Genomic DNA, 19,768 nt, shown 5'->3' with positions numbered 1-19,768 from the left:
CTACGATCAAACAAATCAACCGTTGTACTGTAATGAAATGAAATGAAAATGTGATACTACCTGTGAATGCGACCGGGTTGTTGAGTGCGAAGTTCTATTCGGAAGACGTTGGCTAGCTGTTGGCTAGCTGTTGGCTAGCTAGCAGAGTCACCTACGTTAAGGACGACAAATAGCTGGCTAGCTAACCTCGGTAAATTAAGATAATCACTCTAAGACAACACACTCTAAACTACACAATTATCTTGGATACGAAGACAGCAAAGACAGCTATGTAGCTAGCTAACACTACACTAATCAAGTCGTTCAGTTGAGTGTAATAGTTTCTACAGTGCTACAGTGCTGCTAATCGGTGGACGTTTGCTAGCTGGCTAGCTGGCTAGCTGCTGGGCAAATAGCAGTGTAGACTACGTTAGGACGACGAAATACGATAATAACGCAATTATCTTTGATACAAAGACAGCTATGTAGCTAGCTAAGAAGAAATTGGTAACTTGCTCTAAAAAGTAAGTTACCAAATATCATCCAGTTTGTAACATTCTCGATGAAATGACCTTTTAAATGTTGCAATTGAGTGTAGTGAGCTTTGAAATGATTGATGTATGTCCATTTTAAAGCTATTCAAGTTATTTAATTTTTTATATGAGGGTATTATCATATAATAAAGAAACTGTACATTTGCATCAAGTTGACATTTTTACGTTTATAAAAATAATCAAAAACAGGAGTAATGTAAAGCAGTTGGCTAGTGTAAAAAAACGTGGCACGGTGTTGTTGCCATTTGTACCCCACGCAACATTATACAAGATCACCTTTTCTACATGACTTTCTATGCCTGTCTCTCTGCTTGAAATCCATCCAGCTTACAGTGTATCAATGAAATTCAGACAACGAGTGGAATATATTGTTATATAAAACACAGATATTCAGCAGCGCATTGTACACTACACTATCATTCCAAATGGTAGTACATAAGAGTGATTCTTTCCACTTTTTCCCATTGAAGCACACAAACTATTTAAGTTAACTATGCACTATATCATTTTGGTTCAGCACGTATCAGTTTGAGCAGTTTGATTAAGTGATAGTTTGTGGTATTGCTAATAAATGACAAGAAAATCATATCAAAAGTAAAGTGAATAAGAGCAATTTGAAAAACAGATACTTAGATTGAATGCGTATCCAAATAGAAAGAGTGATTTGGTGCAGTGAACAAGGACTTTGTGAATTGGTTTGTTGTACTAGTTTTGAAACATGAGCCATGTTGATGATCGGTTTTGATTTTTGTACTTAGAGTTGTGAAAATGTACCATATATTTGTGAAAATGGTTCTGTTACAAAACATTAAGAACACCTTCCTAATATTGAGTTGAATCCTGTTTTGCCCTCAAACAGCCTCAATTCGTCGGGGCACAAACTCTACAAGGTGTCGAAAGCTTTCCACAAGCATACTGACTCATGTTGAGCCGGATGTCCTTTGGGTCCTTTGGATCAGTCTTGATACACACGGGAAACTGTTGAGCGTGTAAAACCCAGCAGCTTCGCAGTTCTTGACACACTCAAACCGGTGCACCTGGCACTTAAAATCATTTGTTTTTGCCCACTCACTCTCTGAATGGCACACATACACAACCCATGTTTAAAGACTTAAAAATCATTCTTTAACCTGTCTCCTTCCCTTCAACTAGATTCAGCCGGCGGGACAATTTCTTTCTTGGACAGATTTTGGCAAACACCCGAGGCAGTAGAGTCTTACTCTTAGAACACCACTCGCGCTGTCACTAGTTGGTTCACACTTGACAAGGTGGAAGTTCCTGCAGCCACAGGACCATCTCCAAGTTCTCCCCATCCCAGTGCAGCCCAGCACAGGTCATGTAGGAAGCTGACGCTTAAGCAACAAATCAATTACATGGTAAGAGAAGAGATTAAAACCCAAGGCTCATCTGCTACAAATGGGATCAGGGCTGATTAGCAGGGTTTAGGATGACGTACTGCAACTTTGTGGCTTGATCACTCTGCTACTTGCCTGGCTACCTCCTTTTGCAGGAAAAGGATCCACCTGGAATAGCTGTGTAGCCGCTATCCTGTCATTTTGGGGGGATTTTATGTGAATATTTGTTTTATCATTTTTGGTGGCAGACTCCTCTGTCCACCCAGCACTATGGACTTTCCTGATTTGAGGTTGGTCAGAATGGATATGAAGAGGGGAACCCTTGCCAAAACACATTCTACAGCTCCTTTCTGGAACGGATTACAATTTTCCAACTGAATCTCTCCACGGGAACCTTTGTTGCCTAAAGGTCAACTGAGGTCTTAACTGTTACTGAAGAAATAACATTGAAAAAACTAGTTTTTACTATTTTGTATATTCAAATTTGTATATATTTTTTTTATCCAAGTTTTGATTTCGGGAATAGTGTACACTCTGAGGTAAGCATGGTGTTGATGAAGGTAAAGTTTGACTTGCCGAAGCGAGTGAAGCTTGCCCAGGGCCTGTGGCTCATGTACTGGCTAGCCGTGATGACCGGCATTCTGGTCTTCAGTCTGGGGCTGTTCTTTAAGATCGAGCTCCGGAAGAGGAGTGAGATGATGGACAACAACGAGAGCCATTTTGTGCCCAACCTGTTGATTCTAGTTGGCCTGGCTGCTTGCGGGGTAAACGTTTTTGGCGGCAAGGTGTGCCACGACTCTCTGGATGCTTTGAAGTTCGCCAAGTGGAAGCCCATGGTCAAGGGCTACCTGATGGGCTGCTTCGCTTTCAACATCCTCCTGTTCTTCACAGCTCTGCTGTGCTTCTGCATGCAGTTCCAGTTGTACTTTTCCCTGGCTGAGGGTCTGAAGAATGGGATCAAATACTACAAGGATACGGATACACCTGGACGCTGCTTCATGAAGAGGACGTTGGACATGACCCAGATCGAGTTCCGCTGCTGTGGCAACAACAACTATAGGGATTGGTTTGAGGTCCAGTGGATCAGCAACCGCTATCTGGACTTCAGCAACGATGAGGTCAAAGAGTGAGTACTGAAATCAGTAGCCGACAGAAAGCAATGTTGGTTGGATCATGGTACCCAGAAGGCCTAGATAGGCCCAAAAATTGCCTGTAAAGTAAAAGCAGGCTAATGACTTGTTGACAGTGTCTCTGCGTGTCAGCCAGAACCAAGAAATCTGTCTTTCCACCAGAGCTCCTTGGCTTCGAGAAGATTCCTTCAGCCGTTCGATTGACAGAAAGGCTATTTTAGGAAAGAAGTACTGTTTTAATTCATGCCAAGTCTTATGCAACATAACCAACATTGCTGCTACATAGGAGTTGTTTCTCACTCCTGACCATAGTCTCCAGATTTACTCATATGGTCTCTTGTATTCTGGTGCAGGAAGCTGGGGACAGTAAATGAAACAAGGTAGCACTTGCTGTCGCTAGTGTAAGGTAGTGACAACTTAGTACATGTAAAACATACAAAACAAATAGTTTAATTAGGGGTATACCTTAAAGGGGGTCAGGGCAGGATAAATGTAGAGAGAATTAAAGAAGTCTTAGTGGGATGCAGAGGATACCAGTGTAAGTGGAGTCAGGCTCATGTGCCAGGTTCTGATAAGTAGATAATCTCCCTGGATCTAAATTCCACGTCCTTCAGAGCTGACTGTCCCCCTAAATCATAATAAGATGGCAGTTAACTGTCACCAATAAACTCTGACACTTAACAGAAACACACTACCCCCCTCTCCCCCCAATATTGTGCCTTGGTGGCAACTGATACTATATTTAGTCGATTTAGATTCTCACTTGAAGACATTGATTAAAGGGATAGTTCAGCCAAATGACAAGATGACACATTGGTTTCCTGACCCTGTCAGCATTCTACGGATAAGGGATGACAGCAATTCCTGCTCCGCTTTTGTTTACCTGGCCACTGTTTCAAATGTTAACTTGTGGGTATTCTTGGCCCAAATCCAATGCAAGTCAATGGTACCCATAGTAGCATGTTCATGCTTTATGTCCAAATCATCTATAAGTAACGACACAATCATTTTTAGAATATTTAGGATGGATGATTTGGACATTTAGAAAGTAATTCAGGGATATGTTTGGAAGTGTGTGGTAATGTGTGAATAGCACAAGTGTACCGGTGTGCATGTTGAAACGCATTCGAGTTAATTCATTAAAATGTGCATGTACAGAATACTTGACTGTGTGCATTGGGCATGCGTGTTCATATGTTAATTCACTGAAGAGATACCCGCTGTCTCTCTCACTCACGAATGATCCCATCAAGAGGGTCCTCATGAACCCGGGTTGTAAGTCGTCAACATTAGCCTGAAGCAATCCCAACTTTCCGCCTGTCAGCCAAGGCCTCTCTATATGATAAAGCTGACTGATCGCTTAGTCATACAGTTAGTCTAGACTGACATTTAACATGTGAGCTGTTGCCTCATTTCAATGCTTCACATTGTCTGCGTTATGGGACTGACGTAAACCTGTCACGTGGATGACCTGCCGTGTGTGTGTGTGACATGGCCGGCATGACTTGTGACGTGTCCCACGTGTCTCTCTTGGCCTTTCCACAGCCGTGTCCTGAGCAACGTGGAGGGGAAGTTCCTGATGGAGAGTGTGCCGTTCAGCTGCTGCAACCCCGGCTCCCCCAGACCCTGCATCCAGCACCAACTGACCAACAACTCAGCCCACTATGACTACGACCACCACACAGAGGAGCTCAACATCTGGACCCGGGGCTGCCGCGAGTCCCTGGTCGCCTACTACGGAGGCATGATGAACAGTATCGGGGGCCTGATGCTACTGTACATCATACTGGAGGTGAGAAAGAGAAGAATAGGGAAATGGCTGGGGGGGGGGGCATTCCCTGGATGTCCTGTCAACGTCCTTCACTTCAGAGGGTAGCTGGCGACGTGCTAAAAGCCACACGCAAACTAATTGATTAGCTGATTTGATTCAATTACACTTTTAAAAGGCACATGTGGGTAAGTAGTAGAGCAGGACTAGGCCCAGTGGTGTGGAGAACAGGGTAAAAAAAATGGAACAATTTAAGACTGTCCATCGGTTTCCCATTATTGGCCATATTGTAGAAGATGGCAATTTCTAACTATCTATCTCAGTGAGTATTAGTAGAAGTCCAGCTGGTCCAAGTTGGCCACAGCTGACCAGTTCAGTGGGCACACATACCAACCCTCCTGAATATTTTTCAACTGTAGGAGAACATGTGGCACTCACCAAGCCTAACTATCACCATAACGATGCCCTTCTTACAAGTGGGCACTGAAACATGCCTTTACATAGTTGGTCTTAGCACGCACTTGACTTTCATATAAATGACTTGCCAAAAGTAGACCTCTAGTGTCTGATCTATCTGCCCAGGCTTAAGTATCAAAAGTACATGTAACTGCTAAAATATACTTCAGTATCAAATGTATAAATCATTTCAAATTCCATATATTAAGCAAACCAGATGGCACAATGTGTTTTTCATTTATTGATTTACTGATAGCCAGGGGCACACGCCAACACTCATTTGTGTTTAGTGAGTCTTGCCAGATCAGAAGCAGTAGAGATGGCCAGGGATGTTCTTTTGATGTGTGTGAATTGGACCATCTTCCTGTCTTGCTAAGCACTCAAATAGTAACGAGTACTTTTGGGTGTCAGGGAAAATGTGTGGAGCAAAAAGTACATTGTTATCTTTAGGAATGTAGTGAAGTAAAAGCAACAATTGTCAAAAATATAAATAGTAAAGTAAAGTACAGATACACAAAAAAACGACTTAAGTAGTATTTTAAAGTATTTTTACACCACTGTGTGGGTGTGGTATACGCAGTGAGGGAGGATCAGGGTTAGAGGGGTTAATCTGGGCAGAGCAGAGACCAACAGGTAGCCTTCCTAGAAGCACTAATAGGTTTGCTATCTGGGTCAAAACAACAACACTAAATTGTAATTTTGTGCCAAATCCAAATTTGAGATCTGTGTCAATTCATTGATGTCAATTGATGTCCAATTGGCACCAATGGGAGATTTGATCTAAAAACCCAACCCACTGGGGGAAAATATTGTTTCAATGTCACTTCAACAACAAACAAAAAAAATGTGATGACGTTGAATCAACGTGGAAAACTAATTGGATTTGCAAAAAGTCCTCAACGTAAGAGAATGTGGTCTGTTTTTCATCCAACTTTTAATCTAAATCCAATAACATGGTTACATGTTTTGTTGATTTCACATTGAATTCACGACAGTTGACAGCTCAAACAAATGTAAATCAAAACTAGACGTTGATCTGACATCTGTGCCCAGTGGAAAGCCTTAAGTGACTATCATTTTGGTTGTCGATTTAGAGCAGTGATTAATACATTTGGAATCAGTGTTTTCTAAATCTAAACAAGAACAGGTACCAGAGATCTCTGGTGGTTCAGAGGCCATTAGGATTGTTTGATAATTACAGCATGTCCGTGTAAAAGGCTCTGTCAGTGACGTACATATCTGGTTGGTCTGGTCCTCAGGCAGGAGTGATGGTGGGCTTACAGTACCTGACCACTTCCCTGGAGACGATGGCCGACCCAGAGAACCCGGAGAGTGAGAGCGAGGGCTGGCTCCTGGAGAAGAGTGTGAAGGAGACGGTGGCAGACGTCATAGCAAAGATCAAGGGCCTGGTCGGTGCAGGGAACCATGTGGGGGAGGTTGACGAGGGGGTGGCCACTGTGAGTTGAAAGGGTCTCACCCAAAGGGACTATCGACGGGAGCTCAAAGAGAACTGGAAGGAGTGAGAGGAGAGACATCTTTCTCGGTGAAACAACACACACTCAAACATACACACACAGACACATCAATGGACACATGCACACACCCTTTGAAAAGTGAACAACTAAACCAACTCCTCACATGAAGGGAGAACCAAACTCAAAAATGTGAATGTACAGATGAAGTCGGAAGTTTACATACACCTTAGCCAAATACTAATAATTTGTCTAAGGTGTATGTCAAATTTAAAAAAAAAAGGTCAGTTAGGATCACCACTTTAATTTAAGAGTGTAAAATGTCAGAATAATAGTCGAGAGAATTATTTATTTCAGCTTTTATTTCTTTCCCAGTGGATCAGAAGTTTACCTACACTCAATTAGTATTTGGTAGCATTGCCTTTAAATTGTTAAACTTGGGTCAAACGTTTCGGGTAGCCTTCCACAAGCTTCCCACAAAAGTTGGATGAATTTTGGCCCATTCCTCCTGACAGAGCTGGTGTAACTGAGGCAGGTTTGTAGGCCTCCTTGCTCACACACACTTTTTCAGTTCTGCACACACATTTTCTATGCGATTGAGGTCAGGGCTTTGTGATGGCCACTCCAATACGTTGACTTTGTTTAAGCCATTTTGCCACAACTTTGGAAGTATTCTTGGGGTCATTGTCCATTTGGAAGACCCATTTGCGACCAAGCTTTAACTTCCTGATGGATGTCTTGAGATGTTGCTTCAATATATCCACTTAATTTTCCTTCCTCTATTTTGTGAAGTGCACCAGTCCCTGCTGCAGCAAATCACCCCCACAACATGATGCTGCCACCCCCGTGCTTCAAGGTTGGGATGGTGTTCTTCGGCTTGCAAGCATCCCCCTTTTTTCTCCAAATATAACGATGGTCATTATGACTAAACAGTTCTATTTTTGTTTCATCAGACCAGAAGACATTTCTCCAAAAAGTACGATCTTTGTGCCCATGTGCAGTTGCAAACCGGCTTTTTTATGGAGGTTTTGGAGCAGTGGCTTCTTCCTTGCTGAGCGGCCTTTCAGGTTATGTCGATATAGGACTCGTTTTACTGTGGATATAGATACTTTTGTACCTATATTTCCTCCAGCATCTTCACAAGGTCCTTTGCTGTTGTTCTGGGATTGATTTTCACTTTTCGCACCAAAGTACATTCATCTCTAGGAGACAGAACGTGTCTCCTTCCTGAATGGTATGATGCCTGCGTGGTCCCATGGTGTTTATACTTGCGTACTATTGTTTGTCCAGATGAATGTGGTACCTTCAGGCATTTGGAAATTGCTCCCAAGGATGAACCAGACTTGTGGAGGTCTACAATTTTCTTTCTGACGTCTTGGCTGATTTCTTTTGATTTTCCCATGATGTTAATTAAAGAGGTACTGAGTTTGAAGGTAGGCCTTGAAATGCATCCACAGATACACCTCCAATAGCCTATCAGAAGCTTCTAGAGTCATGACATAATTTTCTGGAATTGTCCAAGCTGTTTAAAGGCACAGTCAACTTTGTGTATGTAAACTTCTGACCCACTGGAATTGTGACACAGTGAATTATAAGTGAAATAATCTGTTTGTAAACAATTGTTGGAAAAATGACTTGTGTCAAGCACAAAGTAGATGTCCTAACCGACTTGCCAAAACTATAGTTTGTTCGCAAGAAATTTGTAGATTGGTTGAAAAACGAGTTTTAATGACTCCAACCTAAGTGTATGTAAACTTCTGACTTCAATTGTATATCCTGTCCATAATAATTCTGTATATATGTTAATCAGAGTATATTTTTTAAAGAAAAATAATGAAAGATATATTTGGGTTATCAAAACATCTGTACATGAATTTGAGCTTGTGAATATCTAGAAAATGTAATGAAATAATGAAATCTCCCCTCCCCGGGAATCCTCTCCATTAAAAATGATGGACCTACCCTGAAACAATCAAGCCTAACATAGTTGATCTATCCTCATGTCTACTAGTTTTACCCCCATGTCCTTTTTACACTCCACAACTTGTGTTAAGTGGACATGCAACCCAATAGCTACACAAAGATATGTATTTTTGTCAAGTATTCCAAAAATGTTCTTAGTCTGCTCAATTTAACTGCATTTTCTAATCCAAAACACATTGTCAATGCCTAATGCCACCCGGTCAATCGGTCACATACGTTCCCTCACGGCAGCTTAAATCGGGCAGCTGCGGAACCGGTGTCCTGGTTGTCCCTCCCAGCCCCCTCTCACACTGGCCCCTGGGGGGGGACGACACAGTGTCCCCATACAGGTCCCTCCAGAGCAGCGCCACATGCATTTACATCAATTCAACACACACTTGAACATTTATTGGTTATGTATCAGTGTTGCTATCTGGTTATATGTCTGCTTGATGTACGAGGCAGATTAAACTCTGAGGGGCTATAGTGGACTGACTGCCCAGATGAGGTGCTAGAAGCACGTATAAGGAGAAGGTTGTGTACTTTTTTTTTGAGAGTTAACAATGATCAGATTGGCAGTTTAAAATCAGCATACCCTTTATGGGCAGATAGCGATGCTGGTCAGTTTGCAGTGGATACAAAAAGTCTTATCAGTTGTCATATTTTTACTTTCTGTGTGATCACGATTTTCTTCCTTTGTAATATTGAGAGTTCATCTTTTCTGTAAATTTGGATTTTGAGATATTGTGTAAGATAAAAAATATAGAAAGAGAACAAGAGTCGGATTGTCTGTTTTGTCCATAAGGTTTTGTCTGACATGAGTCATTTCTAAATTGATACTGCACACTTAAAAATGTCCTGTCACAGACATATGTACTCACATTCATACATATGCTTTACATTTCACCCCTCATTCTCTCCCTTTGTGCTAACTTCACTTAAGTGACATGCTGGTTGCGGTAGGGTAGTACCGTATCCAAATGATGAAAAACGTCAATTAGGGAGAACCGGAGGTTCACAGCTGATGAGGGAGAGGAGGCGTACGTGTAAAGAACCCAGTAGGAACCCAGCTTTCCCTGATGGGATCATCAGTAACGTGTGGTTCCCACTCAGCAGGGATCCAATCCTCAGTTACAGGACAAACAAGTGACTAAAATCACTAGCTGTGCCACTTAGAAGAGATAAGTTGTCGCTAGTTATCAAGTCCCAATTGAGAAAGAGGTCTTCTGACTAATGGGTCTTCCAGGTTAAACAAAGGTTTAATAAGAGTAAGTGTTGGATAATACATGTCAAAGGGTTGAGGTATATCTAGCAAATACAATTTAAAGGATACTTAGGCTTACCTATACCCTTTTTAATGTGTCCCCTGATATGTTCAACTAAGCCATAAAAGGAGGTATCCTTACCTGAGGGGTAGGTTCAGTTGAGCAAGAACAGTAAATATAGTTGTATACGTGAGAGTGGTAGTGGGGGGGGGTAAAGGGGACATCTGTCCTCTGGAATATAGCTTAAAGGACCTAAAGCACAAACAGCTGCTGAGGAGATAAGAGCAGTAAGAGGCTTTGATGTGCAGCTTAGCCCCGTCAGGTGATTGCAAGGATAGGTGCCTCTGACGCAGGGAGATGCCCAAAGCGTCTTTGACCAGATGGGGCGGGCCAGCCTCTCTCCTGCAGAATTACAACCCAATTCCCCTCCAATCCTCAGGAGGCCTGGATATCTGTGCCAGAACGATAGATCTAATTACGGATGCTAGGAAACGTAATGATGCACATTTAAATACTGAAGTGGTTTGGGTTAGTTTTAACCTTGTCCCCAGGCTTGTGGCTGGGAATTATCCAAGGGAGACATTCTAATTGAAAATGTATTAAATTAAAACCTTTATTACCTATTAATAAGAATATGAATGCAGCACTTAAATACTACTCTGTGACTTCCCTAAAAAAAATCAAGTTTGAGTCTGGGAATGTTTCAAAGAAGCTTCCAAAAATATCTCGTACCTCACCTTGAATGTTTCTAACGTCAGCGTTGCTGTAATCCTGGTTAACCGCTGGTTAACTGGTTAAGTGTTCTCATTATACCAGCAGCTTTATTCTTCAACTGGGCCTTGGGAGCCTAATCTACTTTATTATCCTGGACGGTTTCCATGGTGGTTATACTGGGAGGCCCTGACAGATCGGAGATGGGCACAAGTGCTGCTCACAGCAATAGTGATATTAATATCACACAAGGTCACACACACAAAGCCCAGCAGGGGCCTTTGCATTAAAGGGTTATTGCGAGATTTTGTTCTACTTACCCAGAGTGAGATGAACTCATGGATACCATTTGTATGTCTCCATGTGAATTTGAGGGAAGTTGCTAACTAGCATTAGCACCATGCCTGGAAGTCTTCAGGTACTGCTAGCGTACCATAGTCTAGCCTTCGTCATTGCGCTAACGCTAGTAAGCAATGGCGCGGAAAACTACCTTCAAACTGCAGGTAGAGACACACAAATGGTTTCCATGAGGTCATCACTCTGGATAAGTAGGAAAAAGGCTTACTTGCCAGAATCTCGCACTAAGACCGGGTATTGGCAGGGAGGGACCTCATGATGACTCATAAAAAGTTAAAATCAAATCAAGATACATAGCTAGGTCCCGATTCAATATATTGAGATAATATATGTATTGAGATTAGACTTTGCAATAGGGTGAAAGTGTTGTAATACATGACATTTGAAATATGATACGAAAGTCTTAATGATTTTGCCAGGAAGAACATGTTTTTGCTGACAACTCAGTCAGAATGTTATATGTAATTGAACTGTTAAATGAACATAAACAAATATTACGATTCCAAGATTCGTAAGCCTTTGAATCGATTCACTATACATGCGGTGGTAATCGGTGGTGCTACTTGATTGTCTTGAAGCTGTTTTTAAGTGTAATGTAATTGATTGGTGAAGATGACAAGTATTGGGGATGACATCCATACAGCATTATACTCTGATTTTTATCTCAACTGTGTGAAATACAAATATATACATACACAATAGCCTAAATGTAGGCAATTTTGATGTGGGGTGGGGGGGGCAATGAGGAGATTCTGTCCCCCATGTGGGGACGCCTGAGTAGCGTTGCTAAGGCACTTCCAATGTTTTGGTCGAGTTAAATTGATCTCTACCACATCTATTGCAACAACAAAAAAGTATAGCAATATTGATTTCCCCCCCAGCCCTACCATTGTCTAGTGACTACTTCAAAGTACACCTCACAAATAGACAAGACTCAGGCATTCCTTTTCCTTTTTAATTAGGTATCATTTTACAATATAGTACAATGTACTCATTTATACAATAATTAACATATTAACAAGTCTGTGACATGAAAATAATGATGCAGCCTCGATATTGGGAGTGTGTTGAATGGGGGTGTGGATGGTTACCATAAGAATATGCCAAAGGAGTGATCGGAGGAAGAATTATAGAGCTTCAGGTCCCAGCATCAGGGAGACCCTGCATCAGAGAGCAGTGTGTGTGTGTGTGTGTGTGTGTGTGTGTGTGCGTTCCTCTAAAGTGCCTGCGTGTGATTCTCCTGTTAAGTTTCTGAGCTTTAAGGATGATATTTCAGGCTACCTGTCATGTCACACACTGCTGCCCCCGCTGTAGGTGTGGTAAATGGTACAGTCCAGAGACAACCTTATGATTAGGGCTAGGACTACCTGACCAAAAACACAACTCTGCGCTTTACTTATAGGCTAAAAGCTAGGTCCCAGAGTTGTTTTCCAGGTCAGGTCGTCAGGCAAACCCACAGGCCCTACTTATGACAGCTTCACAGTCCAGACATGGAAATAAGGTTAAAGGGATATGTTCCGGCACTCTTCTCAGAGATCAAAAAAAATGACAATACAAAAACAATTACCAAAACAAAACAAACCCCATCAATGCACAACATCCACGTCAGATAAAAAGCAAGAGCGACTACATGGCTCTCCAACAAACCACACACATATTACCACAAAAGGAAGAGGCAGCCTTGCAGTAAAGGCTCATATCAGGTTTCCTTAAATATAGTGTTATAAAAACAAATAGTTGACAACAGTCGGGATGCATTCAAAACGCACATAAACATAACCTGCAAAACGTTTCACACGCCAACATACACAAGGACAAATTGAAAAACCAAAACACAGGCACTCGGTTTGTTACTGCACTGTGCATTTGGGTGTCCATCAGACTGGAGAAAGTATTCAATGATTGCAGCAGGGGGGAGAATATACCTTTGTATTGGGGTCAATCAATTTCAGGACTTGAATTGAAATTCCAATTCAAAGCTGAAAAGCACTATTTATTTTCAATGAGGATTTTTCAGCTCTTGGGTTCAAACTTAAATTCATAGGAATTGAAATAGAATACTGATAAGGGCGCAATCTGACCTCACCTATAGACCTATCAGATGACATTTTGGCCCAAACTCTGAAATGAGCAGTCACTGGCTGACAAAAGCAAGGATGAAAACCTTGTGCTTACTCAAAAATGTTTAGTTTCAAAGCAATCCAACACGGCAGCCATCTATCTACCTTAGAAATAATTTAAATCGTATTTGAATAGGCAGAAATTAAATAACATTCCTATAAAGAAGTTATACTCTGGAGTATTCATGTTGCACCCGACCCCGGCGGCCCGATGTGTCAGCTAAATGCTTTAGAATATATAGATTTCATATTAAATCAGAAAGAAAATAGAGGAACACATTCTTTCCAGGGAGAAACAGCAAAAAGAAAAGGAGGAAAACATACATCCAGCCAGAGGGGGAGAGAGGGAGGAGCGAGAGAGGTGGGGCTCTGTTGCCATGTCCACCACGCTGCTGCTCTCCCATGTGCAGAGTCCCCCATGTTGGGAGAAGGGGTGTATCCGACTCTGGTGGGTGGGGACCTATAGTAACCTATGACATTCACAGGTGCTGCCAGTCGATACCCACCAGGGTCTGGTTGGCCTCCTGGGCGTGCCCTATTTCCTCTGTGACGCTGTGCTGGCGCCACAGCTTCTGGATCTTGCGGTAGCGCTGGCGGCACAGGTGCAATGGGTTCCCCCGCCTGGATAAAACAGAGATGTTTTAAAAACAGCAACACACACTACTGGACACCTTTCAGCACAGACCAATAACATTTACAGCAGTGGGTCTCAAAGTTGCTTCTGGGGGATTCTAATGAGTGCCGGTGTCTGTCCCAAACGTTTGAGAAGCCATTTTGAGAACCACTGCTGTACTGTAATGAGTGAATGTGCCGTGGTGTTCACCTTAGGCCCTGGTCCGTCTCTCCATAGTCGTCCAGGTAAGGAGGAGCGTAGAAACAGCCCTTAGTTTTACCAGACAGGAACAGAACCTGGCTCTCTCTCACTCTGGAACACAAAGGATAGCATTATACTTGCACACTCATGAACATCGGCAAATCTGTCATTTCGTTGTTGTCAAGTAACCATTTCTTTGTGCTCTGGGTGAAATGAAAATAGAGGTCTTTGACCACGCACAGTAATGGTGTGTTTGTCCATCGAAAGAACAATATGCAGAGAAACACTCAACCCTACTGTAAATGTGGTGGTGGATCTTTGATGTTATGGGGATATTTGGCTTCAAACTGGTCCTGGGGCCCTTGTTAAGGTCAACGGCATCATGAACTTTACCCAGTACCAGGATTTTTTTTTGCCAAAAAACCTAGTTGTCTCTGCCAGGAGGCTGAAACTTGGCCGCAAGTGGATCTTCCAGCAAGGCAATAACCCCAAGCACACATCAACATCCAAAAAAAAAAAAGTTAATTGGCCACAAAATCAACATTTTGCAATGGCCATCTCTGTCACGGACTTGAATCTCAATGAAAACCTGTGGTTGAATTGAAGAGGGTAGTTCATAAGGATATCAAGGATCTGGAAAGATTCTGTATGGAGGAATGGTCTCAGATCCCTCCCAATGTGTTCAACTCATAAAACATTTTAGAAAAAGGCTCAGTGTCGTTATCCTCGCAAGGAGTGTGTGCTGGAGTACTGAAAACAGAGGATCCAATCATCTTTCAGATGTATTTTTTAGTATTACTTGTTAAACAAATTCATTCTCTGAGCAAATGTATAAGTATACAATAACGTGTATAGATTTTTTGGGCATACAATACAGCTCAGGATTATTTACTTTATACAGTCTTTTTCTGCTCATCTTTATCAAGGCATTCAATAATTCCAGACCCCACTGTATACAGGCGCACATTTCAACACACACACACACACACACACACACACACACACACGGCTGTACCTGAGGAAGATGCCTACTCCGGCTCCGCAGGCAAAGGTGTGCGCGGTGCAGGCTCCCACGTCCTCTCCATCTAGCTCTGTCTGGCAGCAGTAGCTCTGTGAACACAGCATGGAACCACACACCAGGCACAGGGTGGGCGCACGGGACTTATCCCCACCCGACTTAGGGCACCTGGGGGAGAGCATAAACACACAGTTGGGGCCAAATGCACTACATGGCCAAAAGGTATGTAGATATCCACTCATTTTGAAGGGGTTCGGCTATTTCAGCCAGTATAAAATCGAGCACACAGCCGTTCAATCTCCATAGACAAAGACTGGCAATAGAATGGCCTTACTGAAGAGCTCAGTGACTTTCAACGTGGCACAGTCATAGGATGCCACCTTTTCAACAAGTCAGTGAGTCAAATGTCTGCCCGGCTAGAGCTGCCCCCATCAACTGTAAGTGCTGTTAATGTGAAGTGGAAATGAATAGGAGCAACAACGGCTCAGCCGCAAAGTGGTAGGCCACACAAGCTCACAGAATGGGACCTCCGTGTGCTGAAGCGCAAGGGAAAACGGTTTGTCGGAAGCTTCATGAAATGGGTTTCCATGGCAGAGCAGCCGCACACAAGCCGAAGATCACCATGCGCAATGCCAAGTGTTGGTTGGAGTGGTGTAAAGCTCGCCGCCATTGGACTCTGGAGCAGTAGAATGTGTTCTCTGGAGTGATGAATCACAATTCATTTACATGTTAGTCATTTAGCAGACACTCTTATCCAGTCACTGTACCCCAACTGTACACATTTCCAACTAATCTGTACCCCAGACAATTGACTCAGTACCAGTACCCCCTGTATATAGCCTCGATATTTATTGTGTTACTTTTTATTTTATTGTTTACTTTAGTTAATTTAGTAAATATTTCACAGTAAATGTCTACAGCTGTTGCGCATGGGACAAATAAAACTTGACTTATAATCGTGAGAGCATACATTTTTGTATTTTTTCATACTGGTCTCCCATGTGAATCAAACCCACAACCCTGGTGTTGCAAGTGCCATGCTCTGCCAACTGAGCCCCACCAGAGGACCAGATTCACCATTTGGCAGTCCGACAGACGAATTTGGGTTTGGCGGATGCCAGGGGAACGCTACCTGCTCCAATGTATAGTGCCAACTGTAAAGTTTGGTGGAGGAGGAAAAATGGTCTGGAGCTGCCCCCATGCACAAAGCGAGGTCTATACAGAAATGGTTTGTCGAGATCAGTGTGGATGAACTTGACTGAGCTGCAGAGCCCTGACCTCAATCCCATCAAACACCTTTGGGATGAATTGGAACGCCGACTGTGAGCCAGACCTAATCACCCAATGTCAGTGCCCGACCTCACTAATGCTCACGGCTGAATGAAAGCAAATCCCCGCAGCAATGTTCCAACATTTAGTGGAAAGCCTTCCCATAAAAGTGGAAGCTGTTATAGCAGCAAAGGGGGGGACCAACTCCGTATTAATGCCCATGATATTGGAATGTGGATGTTCAATGAGCAGATGTCCACATCATTTTGCCCATGTAGTGTACATTGGCACCATTGCACATTTCTTGACTTCGAGATAGGATAAAAAAACGTTCCCGTTTTAAACAAGATATATTGTCGCGAAAAGATGCGACTATGCATGTAATTGACAGCTTTGGGAAAAAGAACTTTTACGTTTCCAAAACTGCAAAGATATTATCTGTGAGTGCCCCAGAACTAATGCTACAGGCAAAACCAAGATGAAGTTTCATACAGGAAATGCCCCAGATTCTGAAGGCGCTGTGTTCCAATGTCTCCTTATATGGCTGTGAATGCACCAGGAATGAGCCTGCCCTTTCTGTCGTTTCTCCAAGGTGTCTGCAGCATTGTGACGTATTTGTAGGCATATCATTGGAAGATTTACCATGAGAGACAACATTTACCAGGTGTCCGCCCGGTGTCCTGTGTCGAAATTATTGCGTAATCTCTAGGTCCATGCGCGTTCCATTTCTTCAGAAGAGAAAGTCAACTGCCACGAAGGATTTATCATCGATAGATATGTGAAAAACACCTTGAGGATTGATTCTAAACATCATTTGCCATGTTTCTGTCGATATTATGGAGTTAATTTGGAAAAAAGTTAGCGTTTTAATGACTTAATCTTCATTTTTTTCTTACCCAAACGTGATTAAGAAAACGGAGCGATTTGTCAACAAATAATCTTTTAGTAAAAACTGAATATTTGCTATCTAACTGAGAGTCTCCTCATTGAAAACATCTGAAGTTCTTCAAAGGTAAATTATTTTATTTGAATGCTTTTCAGGTTTTTGTGAAAATGTTGCCTGCTGAATGCTAACGCTAAATGCTACGCTAGCTATCAATAGTTATCAATACTGTTACACAAATGCTTGTTTTGCTATGGTTGAGAAGCATATTTTTGAAATTCTGAGATGACAGTGTTGTTAACAAAAGGCTAAGCTTGAGAGCTAGCATATTGATTTCATTTCATTTGCGATTTTCATGAATAGTTAACGTTGTGTTATGCTAATGAGCTTGCGGATAGATTTACACAATCCTGGATACAGTTTTTTTCCGTAGCTAAACGTGACGCAGAAAACGGAGCTATTTGTCCTAAACAAATAATCTTTCAGGAAAAAAACTGAACATTTGCTATCTAACAGTCTCCTCATTGAAAACATCTGAAGTTCTTCAAAGGTAAATTATTTTATTTGAATGCTTTTCTGGTTTTTGTGAAAATGTTGCCTGCTGAATGCTCAATACTGTTACACAAATGCTTGTTTTTCTATGGTTGAGAAGCATATTTTGAAAATCTGAGATGACAGTGTTGTTAACAAAAGGCTAAGCTTGAGAGCTAGCATATTGATTTCATTTCATTTGTGATTTTCATGAATAGTTAACATTGCGTTATGGTAATGGGCTTGAGGCTGTAGTCACGATCCCGGATGGCTCGACGCAAGAAGTTAAAAGCCCAATGCAGTCAAAATTCTGTTTTTGCTGTGTTTTATATCATGTTGTAAAACAGCTGATGAAACTAACACTATTTAACAAAATTAATACAGCAATGTATTTAAACATTACTAGGGCCCAAACTCAAATCAGTGTTTGAGGGGTGCCTTCCACCAACTGCTCTCATTATAAGTTATGGAAGTGATTCAGATTGACGCATAAGGGTGTCTATATAGGGAAAAACACACGTTTTAAATAGATTGTTCAAAAGAACAGACATTTCCCACCTTTATTTCACCCCTCAAACACTGATGATTAAGAGCAGTTTGCTGCTGAAGAGTGGGCCAAATTGCCAGTAGAAAAAGGTACAGCAAGCTCAATGATGAATACAAGAAGCATTTGTCAGCAGTTATCTTGGCCAAAAGCTGTGCAACCAAATACTAGCACCAGGGTGCCAATCATTTTGTCTCTGCCATTTCTTTATTTTCTAAAAAGATTCATTGTCAATTTAAGTTTATAAAAAATAAAATTGGTTCTGCAATGTTGAAAATCAGTGTGGAGACCAACAATTTCAACTTATTTGCGAAGAAATAGGGAATTATTTAAGGAAAGTGCGATAAGTCCAAAAAATTTGACCGCAACTGTATTAGACATTCACTCTAAAAGGTCTTCCATAGGACAGGAAGGAGAGCAATGACATCCAATTGCTCCCGATTGTAACGTTGTAAGGCTATGCTATGACATCTCTGATGCACTAATGACAGTTGTTCGCTGGGCACTCACGTGAAGCTTGATGCTTGGTTTATGAGGGCACTGTAGTCATCTGGGAGGTCAATCAGGCTGTTGGACTCCCGAGGGAAACTGAACAGAGGAAGAATTAGTCAGCCCTAGAGCTCTTAACACCATCAACAACAAATTCTGTACAGTTCTTAAAAATAAAAATGAAAAACTTGACTACACCAGTGTTAATTTTGTCAACAATAACTAATGACGAAAAAACATTGTTCAACATTTCTGACGAAAACTAATGCCGATAACGAGACACCATGAATGTGTTACGAGAATTCCTTGCGAGAGTTAAGGACATTGAATTCAACATGAGGCTCCCATTCGTCCGTTTTTGTCCAATCATAAGCATGCATGGGGCGGCAGGGTAGCCTAGTGGTTAGAGTGTTGGACTAGTAACCGGAAGGTTGCAATTTCAAACCCCCGAGCTGACAAGGTACAAATCTGTCGTTCTGCCCCTGAACAGGCAGTTAATCCACTGTTCATAGGCCGTCATTGAAAACAAGAATTTGTTCTTAACTGACTTGCCTAGTTAAATAAAGGTCAAATAAAAATAAAATGCCTTTACAGAATGTTTAATGCAATCCTCTCATTGGCATAAGTAACGTCTTTCAGTAGCGCGGTCCGATTGAGCTGATCGGCTCTTCCACACAGCTCCCAGGCGGTCACCTCAGGTCACTCGTCAATCTTCTGACATGATACGCAGAACAATGTTAACTCTGTCTTACTTTCATGTAGGCTATTTTTGCTTTGATCATATCAGCACTATTCTCCTATGTGTGCTTTTACTCATCTGCTTTGTCGCGTTCCGCAAATACGCATGCAGTTTTTTCCTGATTGGACCCATGAATGCTACAGTATGCGCTGAATATTAGGAGTAAAGTAACATTTCTGGCAATGTTGGAAAGCTCAGATTTTCCCCTCGAAGGGAATCAGAGGTGTGGTCAATACTCTGCAACTGGATCCTGGACTTCCTGATGGAACGCCCCCAGGTGGTGAGGGTAGGCAAAAACACATCTGCCACGGTGACACTCAACTCAGGGGCCCCTCAGGAGTGTGTGCATATA

At 42.1% G+C, this 19,768-nt stretch overlaps 2 protein-coding genes across 3 annotated transcripts in view; one reads left to right on the top strand and one right to left on the bottom strand.

The window, feature by feature from the left end:
* Positions 1 to 2,019: 2,019 nt before the first annotated feature.
* prph2b (peripherin 2b (retinal degeneration, slow)) lies at positions 2,020 to 7,043 on the top strand. The gene is made up of 3 exons (XM_046357906.1): positions 2,020 to 3,014; positions 4,564 to 4,810; positions 6,502 to 7,043. Exons 1-3 carry the CDS (start codon positions 2,434 to 2,436, stop codon positions 6,706 to 6,708), a joined length of 1,035 nt encoding a protein of 344 aa, XP_046213862.1. The 5' UTR covers positions 2,020 to 2,433; the 3' UTR covers positions 6,709 to 7,043.
* A 4,903-nt stretch (positions 7,044 to 11,946) lies between these two features.
* ubr2 (ubiquitin protein ligase E3 component n-recognin 2) overlaps positions 11,947 to 19,768 on the bottom strand; it is a 44,724-nt gene continuing 36,902 nt past the window's right edge. For both annotated transcript variants that reach the window (XM_046358870.1, XM_046358871.1), the window contains exons 43-46: positions 18,699 to 18,776; positions 14,959 to 15,129; positions 13,953 to 14,054; positions 11,947 to 13,750 (exon numbers count right to left, since the gene is read on the bottom strand). In XM_046358870.1, coding sequence (XP_046214826.1) covers positions 13,609 to 13,750; positions 13,953 to 14,054; positions 14,959 to 15,129; positions 18,699 to 18,776 — 493 coding nt within the window. In that variant the 3' untranslated portion in view covers positions 11,947 to 13,608. The remainder of the gene's footprint in view (positions 13,751 to 13,952; positions 14,055 to 14,958; positions 15,130 to 18,698; positions 18,777 to 19,768) is intronic.

This window comes from Oncorhynchus gorbuscha, linkage group LG08, assembly GCF_021184085.1.
Source record: "Oncorhynchus gorbuscha isolate QuinsamMale2020 ecotype Even-year linkage group LG08, OgorEven_v1.0, whole genome shotgun sequence".
NCBI classification, from domain to species: Eukaryota; Metazoa; Chordata; class Actinopteri; order Salmoniformes; family Salmonidae; genus Oncorhynchus; species Oncorhynchus gorbuscha.
Note: the sequence above shows the minus strand (reverse complement) of the source record. Positions and strands in the feature narration are given on the sequence as shown.